Source organism: Prionailurus viverrinus, chromosome D4 (assembly GCF_022837055.1).
Source record: "Prionailurus viverrinus isolate Anna chromosome D4, UM_Priviv_1.0, whole genome shotgun sequence".
In the NCBI taxonomy this organism is placed as follows: domain Eukaryota; kingdom Metazoa; phylum Chordata; class Mammalia; order Carnivora; family Felidae; genus Prionailurus; species Prionailurus viverrinus.
In genome coordinates, this window is record NC_062573.1 from 27,956,972 (window position 1) to 27,972,534 (window position 15,563).

A 15,563-nucleotide genomic window follows, 5' to 3' on the forward strand; every position below is an offset into this window, starting at 1 on the left:
TTGGCAGCAGGTTAAGGACCCAGATGTGGGGTAGGGCATGGAGGTGGGGTGACTAATACTTTAAGCAAGGCAAGCAACTATAGCATTACCGATTCTGTAACAATCAATAAACAGACTGGTACAAAAATTATACTGCAGTTGATGCTAGGGGTGAGGAAGGGAGGAGACAAAGAGAAGGAACCACGTAAGTCTACGGCTTAGTATAGCTTAGCTGATCCTGAAATCAAAGATGCAGACAGTATTCAAGAAAATGTGGTTTCAGAGCCCCCTGACTGGTACAGTTGTTAGAGCACGTGACTCTTGATCTTAGGGTCATGAGTTTGAGCCCCATATTGGGGGTAGAGATTACATAGAAAAATAATATCTTTTTAAAAAAATGTGTGTTCAGATTCAAAGTGTAATACTCTGGGAGGATCATTGCCACTTAGTTGTTTGACCTTGAATAAATCAAAATCTTTTGTTAGATTCCCTTTAAGTGGCAAAATTAACCCAGTAAGTAGCAAAAGAGAATTCACTAGAGGCTTTTTGGACAATTCCCATTCTTTAGTGGGTCTCCATGAGAGCAACATCATCCCCCACCCCCCCCACCCCCGCCCAGGGCACGTTGGACATTCGTGAGGTTAATTTAGGTTTTCACAGTGATGGGGGGCACCTCCTCGGATTTAGTGGGCTTCGCTGGTCGCTTTTTGTCCTGCTGCCAGCGGAACAGCTCCCCCATATCCAAGGAGTTCCCTTTGTCCCAACCAACATGTGACTGTCCTGCCAGTCATTCATGTAGCTGAAAAGCCTCTGATGTATAAACACAAATAACTTTTTCGTAGTTTTATATATGACACGTTTTCCAGGTTATTTGATCTGTGAATTTCAGTTCAGGAAAGTAAAGGGAGGGGTTACAAAATATTCATTATAAAAGAGGGTGCTGGGGGCACCTGGGTGGCTCAGTCAGTTAAGCATCAAACTCTTGATTTTGGCTCAGGTCATGATCTCATGGTTTCATGAGTTTGAGCCCCACATTGGGCTCTGTACTGAAAGCATGGAGCCTGCTTGGGAGTCTCCCTCTCTCCCTCTCTCTGCCCCGGCCCCACTTGTGCTCTGTCTCTCTCAAAACAAATAAATAAACCTAAAAGAAAAAAGAGGGTGCTGGGTCAGATAGGGGTTGAGTGCTGCTTCTAGAAATCCCCCAACAGCCATTCTTACTCAAAGAGAAGCTGAACAAGACATTCTTGTTTACTCCAACAGACAGGGATGAATGCATGTCTTTATTAGAATTCTGCATCACCCCACTCCCAAATTACCTGATTTTCCCTAGCACTTACAACATGCTGAGGAGATTAAACACTATTTTGTGAGTTCTTCCTGGAGTTCACTTAGCCCAGAAGTAGAAGATATGGTCTTCTTTCCAATTCTCTCTTCATCTCTTGCACTTAGCCTTTTCCATTTAAAACTGGAGCCCCTGCTCTCAGTAGCAACTTCCTTCAAACAGGGTGTTTTATATTTGCATTTAGAAAATTATAGCTCCTTGGGGCGCCTGGGTGGTTCACTCTGTTGGGTGTCCGACTTCAGCTCAGGTCATGGTCTCGCGGTTCGTGAGTTCGAGTCCTGCGTTGGGCTCTGTGTTGACAGCTCAGAGCCTGGATCCTGCTTCCGATTCTGTGTCTCCCTCTCTCTCTGCCCCTCCCCTGCTCACACTCTCTCTCTCTCAAAAATAAATAAACATTAAAAAAAAAGAAAAAAATTATAGCACCTGGAGGCTAGCTGTTGCCTAAGAAAGGAGCTAATGAGGTATTGGCCAGAGCAAGCCACCAGAGGAGATTTCCTCCAGATAAGTGGTTCTTAATATGAAAGTAACACAGTCTGCAAGCACTAACACAGCATTTCCCTCTCTTCGTGCAGTACATATTCCAAAAAAATGGATTTGAATGTTGATATGTATATATATCATATATATATGAATATATATATATATATATATATATATATGATATATATGTGGTCCCTAATCAGAACGACTGCAGTGTTCTAGCGCTGGGCACATTTGGGCTTACAATAAATATTTATTCAATGGATGAATAAATAGAAAAGAGCTCAAGTCCATCCTCTTTCTACAATGCTGTGTTGTCTCTATGTATACCTGATGAATGAAATAAGGGACTGAAGAAGCAAGCAAAGGGAAATGCATAGAAAGTATAAAGACAAAGTAAACATCCCCCCCCCCCATGAAAATCTCTAAGGCAAGCTATAGACCTGCATAATAGAGGTTAACAAATGGCTTGCACCAAATCCAGGTACCAATTTACTGGCTGACAATTGTTCAGAAAGAGACTTGATCTTTACTTTGCCATTCTATATCCATGGAATTTTTCTTTTCCCGTCTCCAAATGTTTCCAGTCAATTTTTCCAATTTTCTTCTCTACACCCTTTCCATCCTGGGAAGGCACTGTGTTCACCTCCAAGCCTGGTGGACCCTGGGTGGTAAGGTGGAGAACAGGCTGGAGGAGTGTGACCTGATACTTCTCCAGATGCTTGCTGACAACAACAGGCCAGACAACTAGACAGACAGCCCTTACAGACTATTTGCAAAATATTGTTCCTCTGCACAGACCACCTCTGTATCAGTGGGGAACTCCCCCTTGTGTATGAGCCCTGCCCTTATTGGGAAGACAGCTATGAATGTCAAAATGCCATTTTGATCTAAAAACTCTCTCTCTAGAGTGTCTACCTGTGAACTTTAGTGTTACCTGTTGGCTAAAGAGAAAGAATGGAAACCTCCCTAAAGCGGGGGTTATTTGATATTTGGAGAATGCTGTCACAACCTTCTTAAAATCTTCTTTTGGTCAATTGCCACACTTACCTCCTCTAAGCAAGCTTTAATTAATTGAATTTCTTGAAAGTGGCACTCAGAAAAAAGTTCTAATTTCCAGCTGGCTATTTCTTTGCAAATAAACAAGACCCATTTAGAAGGTATTTGTAACTCAGATATGAATTTCTTGAAAGTGGCACTCGGAAAAAAGTTCTAATTTCCAGCTGGTTATTTCTTTGCAAATAAACAAGATCCATTTAGAAGGTATTTGTAAGTCAGATAATGGCCAGTTGTTCTAAATAGCAGAATTGGTAACTGGTCACAATCTTTCCTTGGGTGTTTTGGAGCCTATACTGCTAAAGTTGAAAAAAGCATTGCTCTGGGTGATTCCAAGTCTCAATCCTGATCTTGTAATGTGTCTGGGAAGATCAAGTGGCCTCTATTTGAAACTACAAGATTTGTGGGTGGGTGTTATGACATGTTGCATAAACCCTATTGCTGGAAAGCTGATTTTATAACTTGTGTGCAATGTTTACAACATCACCAGCAACCTGTTTAGGGCTGTGGTGCTAACAAGATAGAAGTGAAATGGAAATCTAGGTCAATGTTGTATAAACCCGTGTTCTTGGACTTATTCTTAAAGGTCTGAGGTTCTCAATAAGAATGTAAAATATTTACATTTTCATTTAGATGATTATTTAAATAAATACAGCCACATTTTGCATCTTCTGATGACTATTTTATAACAAAGCAGTGCCATGCTAACAGTTATATATAAGATCTTTATGAGGAAAACTACAACTCTTGCAAAAGAAACCAAAAAACCATTAAGTGGACAGATATTCTATGTTCATGGATAGGAAGACCCAATATTGTCAAGATGTCAGTTCTTCCCAACTTGATCTATAGATAAAGTGTGATCCCAATCAAAATCCCAGCATGTCATTTTATGGACATTGGCAAACTGATTCTACAGTTTATATGGAAAAGTTAAAAAAAAAAACAGAATAACTAATACAGTATTGAAAGAGAAGAAAAAATTGGAGGACTGACATTATCAGACTTCAAGACTTTTTATAAATAAAGCTACAATAATTGATATAGTGTGTTATGGATGAAAGAACAGACAAATAGATCTATGGAACAGAATAAAGAACCCAGAAACATACCCACAAAAATATAGTCAACTGGTCTTTAACAAAGGATCAAAGGTAATTCAATGGAGAAACAAAAGTCTTTTCAACCAATGGTTTTGAAACAACTGGACATCCACATGCAAAAAAAAAAAATTAACCTTGATACAGAACTTTCACAAAAATTAACCAAAAATGTTGTGATGTAGAATGTAAAACTATAAAACTCCTAGAAGATAACACAGGAGAAAATCTAGGTGAACTTGAGTTTATCAGTAACTTTTTATTTTATTTTTTTAAGCTTTTACTTATTTTTGAGAGAGAGAGACACAGAGAGAGAGAGAGAGAGAGAGAGAGAGAGAGCACATTTGCACACATGCACATAAGTGGGGGAGGGACAGAGAGAGGGGGGTAGAGAATCTTAAGCAGACTCCATGCTCAGTGTGGAGCCCAATGTGGGGCGCAATCCCACAAACCATGAGATCATGACCTGAGCTGAAATCAAGAGTCAGATGCTTAACTGACAGCCATCCAGGTGCACCTGCCAGTAACTTTTTAGATAAAACACCAAAGGATTGATCCATGAAAGAAAAAATTGATAAGCTGAACATTGAAATTAAAAGCTTCTACTCTGCAAAAGACATCGTTAAGAGAATGAGAAGATAAGCCACAGACTGGGAGAAAGTATTTGCAAAACATATTATATGATAAAGGACTAATACCCAAAATACACAAAGAACTTTTCAAACTCAACAGGAAGAAAACAAAAATTAATTATTGAGGGACGCCTGGGTGGCTCTGTCAGTTAAGCATCCAAATTCAGCTCAGGTCACAATCTCATACTTTGTGAATTTGAGCCCTATGTTGGGCTCTGTGCTGACAGCTCGAAGCCTGGAGCCTGCTTCTGATCCTGTGTCTCCCTCTCTCTCTGCCCCTTCTCTGCTTGTGCTCTCTCTCTCTCAAAAATAAATAAATAAACTTAAAAATTAATTATTGAATTTAAAAATGGGCAAAAGATCTGAACAGACACCTCAGCAAAGAAAATATGAAGATGGCAAATAAGCATGCCCAAAATACACAAAGAATCCTAACACTCAACAATATCTCAACAAATAAAATTTCAAAAACAAAACAAACTCACTACCTCCAGAAAAATTATCTCAAACAAACCATTTTAAAAATGGGCAATAAAAAAAAGGGGCAACAGATCTGAACAAATATGTCATCAAAGAAGACAAGAAGATGGTAATAAACATATGAGAAGATGTTCAATATCATATGTCATTAGGAAACTGTAAATTAAAGCCACAATGCGATACCACCAAACACCTATTAGAAAGGCTGAATGCAAAAAATCCCTGGGGGCACCTGGGTGGCTCAGTTGGTTAAGTGTCCGACGTTGGCTCAGGTCATGATCTCATGGTTAGTGGGCATGAGCCCCACATCAGGCTCTGTGCTGACAGCTTAGTCTGGAGCCTGCTTCCAATTCGGTGTGTCTCTCTCTGCCCCACCCCCGCTCGTGCGTCCTTTCTTTCTCTCAAAAAATAAACATTAAAAAAAAAAAAAAAAAGAAAATTTAAAAAAAAAAAAAAAAGCCCTGATCATGTCAAATGCTGACAATAGTGTTGAACAACATTCCTGGTTGGAATGCAAAATAGTACAGCCACTTTGGAAGACAATTTGGCAGTTTCTTAAAAAGCTAAACATAGTCCTACCATATGATCCAGCAATCGTGCTCCTAGGTATTTACCGAACAAGTGTTGGAAACATGTCTACACAAAAACCGGCAAAAAATATTTAACAGCAATTGTGAATAATAACCCCAAACTGGAAGCAACAAAGAGGTCCTTTAATAGGTGAATGGATAAACAAGCTATGGTACATCCAGATGATGGGTATGATTCATCAATATAAAGAAATGAGCTATCCAGCCACAAAAAGACATGGAGGAACCTTAGTATTATTTTTTTATTTTTTTTCAATATGTGAAATTTATTGTCAAATTGGTTTCCATACAACACCCAGTGTTCATCCCAACAGGTGCCCTCCTCAATGCCCATCACCCACCCTCCCCTCCCTCCCACCCCCCATCAACCCTCAGTTTGTTCTCAGTTTTTAACAGTCTCTTATGCTTTGGCTCTCTCCCACTCTAACCTTTTTTTTTTTTTCCCTTCCCCTCCCCCATGGGTTTCTGGTAAGTTTCTCAGGATCCACATAAGAGTGAAACCATATGGTATCTGTCTTTCTCTGTATGGCTTATTTCACTTAGCATCACACTCTCCAGTTCCATCCACGTTGCTACGAAGGGCCATATTTCGTTCTTTCTCATTGACCTGTAGTACTCCATTGTGTATATAAACCACAATTTCTTTATCCATTCATCAGTTGATGGACATTTAGGCTCTTTCCATAATTTGGCTATTGTTGAGAGTGCTGCTATAAACATTGGGGTACAAGTGCCCCTATGCATCAGTACTCCTGTATCCCTTGGGTAAATTCCTAGCAGTGCTATTGCTGGGTCATAGAGTACATGGAGGAACTTTAAATACATATTGCTAAATGAAAGAAGCCAGTCTGAAAGGCTACATACTGTATGATTCCAACCATTTGACATTCTGGAAAGGGCAAAACTATAGACAGGGTAAAAAGATCAATAGTTGTCAGTGATTGGGAGAGGAAGAGAGGAAAAGAATGGGTGGAACATGGGGCCTGAGGGTTGGTTGTACAACTGTTCTGCATGATACTATAATGGTGGATACATGGCACTAAAGCGTCTGTCAAAATTCATAAACCGTGTAACACAAAGACTGAAACCTAATGTAAACTATGGACTTTAGTTGGTTCATAAATTTTAATAAATGAATCACACTACTATAGGATGTTAAAAATAGAGTAAACTGTGGGGGCAGGGGATGGGATATATGGGAAACTGGTGTTCCTTGCTCAGCTTTTCTATAAACCTAAAACTGCTCTAAAATATGAAGTCAATTAAGTATTAAAAAGTTTAAATGAGATAATATTTGAGAAATACACATAGCACAGAAAATCAACTGTAGTTTATCTACTTTTATTATTAATTCATTGCAATTATTTATGTCAGGATCAATTACTTTTTATGTAAGTTGATTTGGGGTTCATATCATAATTTACTGATTATAGATTCTGCTATTGTAAATTTTAGGGATTATTATTTTTAAAAAATTTTTTAATGTTTATTTATTTTTGAGAGAGAGAGACAGAGAGACAGAGTGTGAGCAGGGGAGGGGAAGAGAAAGAGGAAAACACAAAATCCAAAGCAGGCTCCAGGTTCCACACTGTCAGCACAGAGCTCTACGTGGGGCTCGAACAGAGGAACCTTGAGATCATGACCTGAGCCAAAGTCAGACGCTTAACTGACTGAGCCACCCAGTCATCCCTAGGGATTATTATTTTTAATAATAATTAAAATTATGCATATCAAAATGTTTTCCAAATGTTGTTTTTCTTCCATTAATCTTTAGTCCATGATAAACTTTGCCACGAGAAGTTTTAACTACTATTAGTTTTCTTTTCTGCGTATTATTTTTCCTAGTATTCACCATGAGGGTCAAACATGGTGGGGTCAACAGATTCTATTCTTTGATTTACAGACATATGATTTTGACTCAGCTTTTTAGGAACATGTTGCTTGCCTACAAGACTTCACAACCCCACCTCTCTCCACCCCATTTATGAAATAGAAGAGGGTTTTCTGAGGTCTTCTTATAAGGGACAAGCAGATAAAAATCAACACAATCCCACTCACACACTGGTTTAGAACAGACTTTTTGTTCTCTCTGTGAATGAGTGAACACCAAGGAAAGAGAGGCTGTGGATGCCCCACGCACCTGGAAATAACCCCTCTCCTCTTCATCTTGAAGTTCTGTGTAGGAAAGAGCACTGGTAGTTTCCACATTTTCATTCCCACTTTGCTTAAAAACCAGTTTTGATTGGGCAGCAATTCAACAAATGAAAAGACTAAAGTTCTTAACCTCTCTGACAGCTAAGAGTGACCAAAGTTTAGGTCAATGATATGTGAACAGAGTATGATGGGGGACTTTGGGGAGGCTGGTTAGATGGGACAGATACAGCTGGGAGGGCCTCTTTTCCCTCCTTCTTTTCTCCTGCCTGCAGTCTCAAGTGTAGACCTGGATCATGGACAGCCTTGATGATAGAAACCACATGCTAAGATGCTGGGGAAGGACAGATGACCCGTGGTCTTCCATGATGAGCAGTCCAGGACCAATAAGGACGGCCTGCCTCTAGAGCTTTTTTGGGTTTGGGGGGTTTGCTTTTGTCTTTGGTTTGTTTTATTAGCAAATGTCCTCCACCATAGGGGTTGTAGGAAAGTTTTGTGAATACAGAAAAGGGCAGGTTAAGAGGACGGCCCCTCTCCTGGAACATAAGTGATTTTCTCTGGTTATTGTCAGTAAGTCACAAATAAGTCAGTGCTATCGTCCAGTTGCCTGGGGTGGGGGTCACTGGAGTTGTCCCACAACAGAAAAAAGAGCTCTTTTATGTGAAAGAGATAGAAATCTTTGTTTGTGCCACATTATTTTTCTACTGGATTTTCTACGATACATAGGCAAATATAGGAGCTTTGCCATTGAATCACTATGTGACCTTGTACAAGATAGGCCCTTTCTCTGGGACACAGCCCTTTGTGCATAGTGGCAGAGACAGGTATGCAGGCAGCTTGCATGATTCTGAGACTTGGTGCTTCTGCCTGGCTGACATTCATGCCCTCTTCTGTTGGGAACAGGACATTAGTGTTTCTTTAGGGAACTGCCCCTTCCCCACCCTTCATCCTAGTGGCTAAGTGAGACTGACAGCCCTTGCTGGGTCCAGTGGTGAACATATGACCCAGGCCTCAGCAGCTGTGGGGTGCACAGAGCTGGCTGAAGGAGACCAACCTCATGTGTGGAGCTACTAGTACAATGTACACGCGTACACATCAGCTTGCGGGCTGGTGTATGCACTCTTCTTGGGTCTTCCCCAGGACCCCTTGTGTGTGTGCCTGGCCATGGACACAAAGCCTGGCTACCATACACTGTGTTCCTTTCTGTACCCATATCACTCCATCTCAACACTCCAACCTGTTTTGATGGAGCTGGACCTCACTGAGCATCCACTTATGTGGTTCTGTATCAGGCTTTTATTGCACAATTAGGAAACTGAGGCCAAGAGTGAGTCAAGGACCAGTCTGGGGCCCAGGAGGTGGGCAGAGTCCAGAGGATAAGGAAGGGCTTTGGTCTTGTAGGCCAGGGCTCAACACATCCTGAAAGAGTTTACTTGGTGATGAGAAACTCTAGGGTGCCAGGGGGCCCCTGCCCACCTCCTCTCCATTGTGGAGGTCATTTTCCTCTCCACATCCTCACATGTGCTCAGGCACATTCACTCACACTGACTTCTCGGGTGGGGAACATGGAGGCATGGTCAAGAAAGAGCAGACGTGGGAGAACTTACAAGAGGGAGAATGGAAAGAGGTTGGAGGCAGCTCTATCATGGGGCAGTGGCATCCATTTCCCTAACTACCTGCTCGATAGGGAAGTCCCTAAGGTTCCAAGGGTAGCTTTGAGAGAAGGACTGGGGTCTTGCAGTCCACTTCTGTGAGCACCTGGAACTACAATGAGCCCACAGTCCCTAGTGTGGACAGTGGCTACAGGAAAACAGGTCAGGAGGTAGGTCAATGACAGGCCAGGGGACAGGCAATGCAGGGTGGGGGACAGGTGAGGAGGACAGATGTGTCTGGTGTGTGTGGAGGAGGGTTAGAAGGAGTCCGGAGCAAGGCCAAGGCTTCTTCCAGGCTCCCCTTCCCCATGACCTCATTCATGCTTCTTGGGATCATCTCCAAAACAATGGCTTGCCCCCAAGTCTTTGTCCACTTTTGGGGAACCAAAAAGTATGGTGAGGCGCTATAGTGGCTGTATACCTTTGAGGAGGTTGTCTTGACCTTCTGAACTTGAGTTTCCACATCTGTAAATGGGAGCAAACGCCTACCTCATCAAGTCATTAAAACAGGTAAAGCATAGGAAAATCCAAACTGATGCAAAGTCAAAATGCAAACCAGGTAAAAGGAACAGGGGTTGATGAAATCAAGGAAGGAATGTAAGCAGTCCATCCAAGTGCCACAAAAAGCTACTAACAAATGAGACCTGGCGTGGTTAGGCCATTTAATCAAGGAAGAGAAAATCAGCAAGGAAGATGCAAGATGGAGGCTTCCAGAGGGAAGGATCTGAGTCTCACAAGATTTAAGGGGCCCCTAGGAAAATTAAGGAGTCCTGGAAGATTTTCCTCAAAATGCTATAATTTGGTCAGGCAAGTTGCCAGGCAGATACCCAATCAAGACTGGATGAATTCTTTGTGGGTTGCATGGTTGCAATTATCTTACACTTTGTTAAATGTAAATATACCCATGCCCAGATAATTTTATTATTTCATTTTCCAAGATGAAGTGCCAAGCATGCCTATTGGAATTATGTCCTCTGAATTACTGGTCTCTATTTTAAGTGGCCTAATCCTGTGACCCACCAACCCTGATAACCACATGGAACCCCCTTTCACCTCTGTCCTCCTTACCCATCCACGTGGGCAGGGACCACACCATGTCCTGGTCACTGATGAAGCTACTGTGCTGGGTATAGAGCAGGGATGGATGAACGGATGGATGGATGGATGGGTGGACAGATGGATAGAGAAGGAGTCCATAAAAAATGAACCTTTATGTGGGGTGGGTTGAGGGTGTCACAAGTACAGGCCCTGGATGGTATCCACGGAGCGCTTCCAGCTGTCCTTCCAGCGCTGAGCCTCCTTTACCTGCAATGTGTTGTCATCCTGGATCTTCTTCAACTCCTCTTCAAATAATGCTAAATATTTCTGGGAGCAAACCAGCAGGAGGAGGCCAGATGAGGAGGGACTTTTGGACTCTGGGACCTACAGGAATGCAATACCCCACTGGCGGGTGGTTTTTAACCTACTCCAGACACTGACAAGGGTTCCACAAATCACTTCTCATGTAATCTGTCCAGCAACCCATTCGGCGGGGTCCAGTCGTTTTATAGATGGGGACATGAGGCTCAGAATCTTGCCTGGGGTCACCCAACTAGAAAGAGGCTGAGCAGGGACAAGGACCCATCCCCATGATTCTGGACTCTGCACCATTCCTAACTGCCATCCCGCACTGTGGCTTCCTTGGAGCTCAGGGGACTTGGTTTCCATGTAAGGCTGATCCCTCCACACCTTGAGCCCTTACTGAACTCGACAGAGGTGTCCCCTCTGCCCAAGCTTGGCATAGTGGCCAGGGAAGGGCGTGGGCTCTCCCCCAGTGGGGTCAGCCTATCTTGTACCCTGGGCAGGACAAGATTTCTCTCTCGGCACCAGGACCAACACTGCCACAGGCAGCATCTGGGTGCAGCCTCCTCTTTAGACAGGCCCCAGGAGTGACTAATAGGCACTGGGCTCAAATCCTGCCTTTGTTACTTCATAACAGCACGAGGGGGACACATTTCTTTAAGCTTCAATGTCCTCATCAGTACTAGGTGGACAATTCTTTCCATCATGGGGCCATTATGAGGAGTCAGTGAGATGCCTCATGTTGAGAGAAGCATGGCAGGTGCTCAGTAACTGCCAGCTGCTCTACCCACTGCCTCCCACTGCTCCCATGGCCTCTGTGCCTCTTACTACTCTGTCCCCTCACTCTGACTCAACTGTTCTTCCAGAGGTCTTCCTTCACCCCTCAGTCTGGGTGGGGTGTCCCTCAGCTGGGCTCCCCCTGGCACTGGGGCTCATGCCATCAGACCCACACTATCACTGGGATTGGACATGACCCACGAACATGGGTCTGCGAACATTAACTGTCTTGAGTGTTGACACTGTGCTCTGGGGCCCCCTGGCATGAGTCACCTTCCCCATGGGCCAAACATGAGGGCACCTTGGGACGGGAAGCTCCCTTCTTCCCAAGGCAGCCAAACTGAGCTGCCCTGTGCTCCCTAGGACATGCCCATCTGTACCCTGTCTCTCGACTCACCAGGTAGACGGCATCTCGGGCTTCCACAGCCGCCAGGTGGCCCAGGGTCGTTTTGGTGGTGATGATGGATGATGTTTTCCGGAGGAGAATCTTGTTTTGGATGGTGACTTCAGTGGGTTTGATTCCTGGCCACTTCCTACAAATAAACATGCATGTAAAAGTCTGACATGCTTGTCATCGTCCTTCACAGCGCACCCTCCAATCCTGGTGGAAACGTTTGGCATATCTTTGCCTTTTTTTAATTTTTAAAAGATCATGTTGTAAATGTCTTCATTAAAAGAAAAACCTCACTGAGCACTTAACATTAAGTTTCTTCAAGTTCTTTTTCCTACTTTCACACTGAATCCGTGTGTGTAGCCGGTCTTGGGTTCTGCACGGGAGAGAGGAATGCTGCACTTCTAGTTGTCTCCCTTTTGCAGGCCTCAGTTTCCTCAGCAGTGGGCCAGCCAGGTGGCAGTCACTGATTCCTGGCCCATTTTTCCTACTGTGTTGGGCAAATCACTGCCTTACTTCCTCTTCCAGAGTCACATTCTTGGGGCACAGAGAACAAGGACTTTGACAGCTCTTATCACACATGCAGCGCTCCACAGTGCAACCAGTAACTCAAGAATGTGCCCCATACTGGGATGGGCCTCCCTTTCTTTGGGGGCCCCTTTGTGGGTCCTTATCAAAGGAACTAATAGCTGGTGAGCTCTTAACTGTGTGCCAGGGGCACTCTAAGTACAATCTCATTAAACTTTCTCTTTGTAATACCACAGAAGGTGGGCTTCCATGCCCATTTCACAGGCAAGGAAACTGAGGCTTAGAACATAATGCCTTTCCAAGGCTTCCAGTTGCCCCTGACTATGCCGCTGCCTCGTGCTCCAGCAAACTCAGCCATTGGTGGTATTCTTTAATGCTCTTGGCTCTTACCTGCTCCCCCGCTCGATCAGGGGCTTCTCACTTTCTTCCTTCAGGGAAAGCCTAGTGAGTTTCCTCCGTATGAGGATTGATGTTTTCTGTTTGGTAGGCTCCATCCCTGGCAGGCAAAAGACAGGTTATGACCATAGCCTCACACACGGGCTGAGATCAAGGGGATTTCCCCGACCTTACGTTTAGAGGGATGAGGGCTTGCTCCCTTCCTCCAGACTTGGAGTGTCCAGTGGGAGGCAGAGCCCAGTCCCACAGAGAAGCTGAAAGCACCCTATCTGAAGGCCCAGGGGGGGGTGGGGGGGCTGGTGATGGGAGGTGTGATTTAGGTGGTCTTCCCAGCTCCAAAGCCCAGAGCCTGACGCTCTGACCTTCACACAGCTTCCACAAGCCTCCAAATAAGCTTTATAGACCCCTCTTTGGCTTATACTAGCTCAAATGGGTTCTGAACTATCCCTGGGGCAAACACATTCAATGTTGTCCCTCTGATATCTGGCTCACTGACCTGTCCTTTCAAGTGCCTTCCTGACGGGGCTGTAGCAGCCAAGTGACAGCCAGCAGGTAGGAGCTGCCCCGATCTGCCAGGGAGGACAGGGCCAGGCTGCTTGGCCCAGAAGCCGGAGTTACAGCAGGAGAGGCCTCCCTGGGGCTGGTACGGGGCTCTTCCAGCTCCACGGTTCCTTCCAAGTTACCAAGAGTGGCTTCCCTGCTGCCTGCTCTGCCCAGCCTCCTTCAGGCCTCATCTCTAGTGCCTCTGCAGGCCTGCTTTCCCAAACAAGGCCCGCACTGGACACAGAGACTTCCAATATGGGAAAATGACCACTATCTCAAAATGCATATACATTGGGACCCAAAAAGTCCACTTCCAGGAACCTATTGCCCCAGAATAGAGATATAAGGATGAAGATGTTCCCTTCAGCACAATTATAGGAGTGAAAAATTGGAAATGGCCCCACGTTCAACAGCAGGGGACTAATGAATAAAGTACAATGCACAGGAAGTGAAAATGCTCAAGAAGATGATTGACTGGCTTGGCCAATGTCCACCCAAGGGCGAATTAGGTTATGGAAGAGCACACACCCTGTAACACACACACACACACACACACACACACACTCAGGTCTGTGCCCAAAAGGAAAGGACGGGAAAGATGGGACAGCAAACATTAAGGGCACTTAGTTCTGAGTAGAAGGACTGTGTTCTTCCCTTTCTTTGTAATTAAGATTGAGTTTTTAATTAAAAATATTTTTTTAAATGTTTTTATTTATTTTGAGAGAGAGAGAGAATGATCAAGCAAGGGAGGGGCCAAGAGACAGGGAGACACAGAATCCGAAGCAGTCTCCAGGCTCAGAGCTGCCAGCATAGAGCGTGATGCGGGGCTTGAACCCACGAATTGTGAGACCATGACTTGAGCCAAAGTCAGACGCTTAACCAACTGAGCCACCTAGGCACCCCAAGTTTTTAATTTTTACCATAACAATGTATTGTCTTTGTAATAAAAACTTTTGAGAGTGCACGTGTGAGCAAGTCGGGGAGGGGTAGAGGGAAAGGGAGAGACAGTTAAGTTGGCTCCATGCTCAGAATGGAGCCTGATATGGGACTTGATTGATCAAACCATGAGATTACGACCTGAGCCAAAATCGAGAGTCAGACACTCAATCAGCTGAGCCATCCAGGGATCCCAAAAGCTCTTAAAAATAAAAGTAATATATTTTAATTACTCACTAGGTAAGTAAATGGATAACATTTACTATATGATTTAAACCTTGGGGTGCCTGGAAGGCTCAATTGGTTAAGCGTCAGACTTCAGCTCAGGTCATGATCTCACAGTTCATAAGTTCGAGTCTGGCATCGGGCTCTGTGCTGACAGCTCAGAGTCTCAGCCTGCTTCAGATTCTGTGTCGCTCTCCTTCTCTGACCCCTCCCCTGCTCATGCTCTGTCTCTGTCTCTCTTTCTCTTTCAAAAATAAACAAAATAAAAAAATATTAATCTTTATATAGTTATAAAAGCAAAACACACGTTAGAAAAAGTTTAAATATCACCTAACGGGGGAAAAGAAAAAAATTTAGGAGTCTGTCACCATTCCACCCACCAGGGGTGATCATTGTCAACAGTGTGGGACCTGTCCCTCAGGCTCTGTCTTTCTCATTCTGTGTCTGTCCTTCACACAGATTCACATACATATATGTGAATATATGTTTATATCACATATGCACTTTTTAAAAAAAATGGTATCATAGATAAGTACTGATTGTGAACTTGCTTTTTCCCATAACAGTATTCCTTCCTGACTCTGCACACTGGCACGCGTAGACACACTGACTCCCTTTAACGGCTGCCCAGTATGCACTTGTACATCGGGACCATAATTTACTGATCCAATCACCTACACGTGGATGTTAATGTTGTTTCCAGTTGTTTGCAACATCAAATGGTGCTGTGATGAATATGCTTGGAAAGATATCTTTGGAAAAATTGTGTATTTCTGTCAGATATATTCTTAGTGTTAGAACTGCTGGGTGAAAGGTATACACCATCTGAATTTTGACAGGTGCTGACAGAGGGCTCTCCAAGACAGGGATATTGATGTACACCTCTCCAGGGGTCTCTGTGGTACCTGGGCTTTCTGACATTCTCACCAGGGCTGGGTGTCACTCAATTTGCAAACCTTGCCAG

At 43.8% G+C, this 15,563-nt stretch overlaps 1 protein-coding gene across 1 annotated transcript in view; it reads right to left on the minus strand.

Moving 5' to 3' along the window:
• Positions 1-10,654: 10,654 nt before the first annotated feature.
• The window catches only part of CCDC180 (coiled-coil domain containing 180), a 61,681-nt gene continuing 56,772 nt past the window's right edge, over positions 10,655-15,563 (minus strand). The window contains exons 36-38 of the mRNA XM_047831422.1: positions 12,890-12,995; positions 11,978-12,113; positions 10,655-10,827 (exon numbers count right to left, since the gene is read on the minus strand). Coding sequence (XP_047687378.1) covers positions 10,696-10,827; positions 11,978-12,113; positions 12,890-12,995 — 374 coding nt within the window. The 3' untranslated portion in view covers positions 10,655-10,695. The remainder of the gene's footprint in view (positions 10,828-11,977; positions 12,114-12,889; positions 12,996-15,563) is intronic.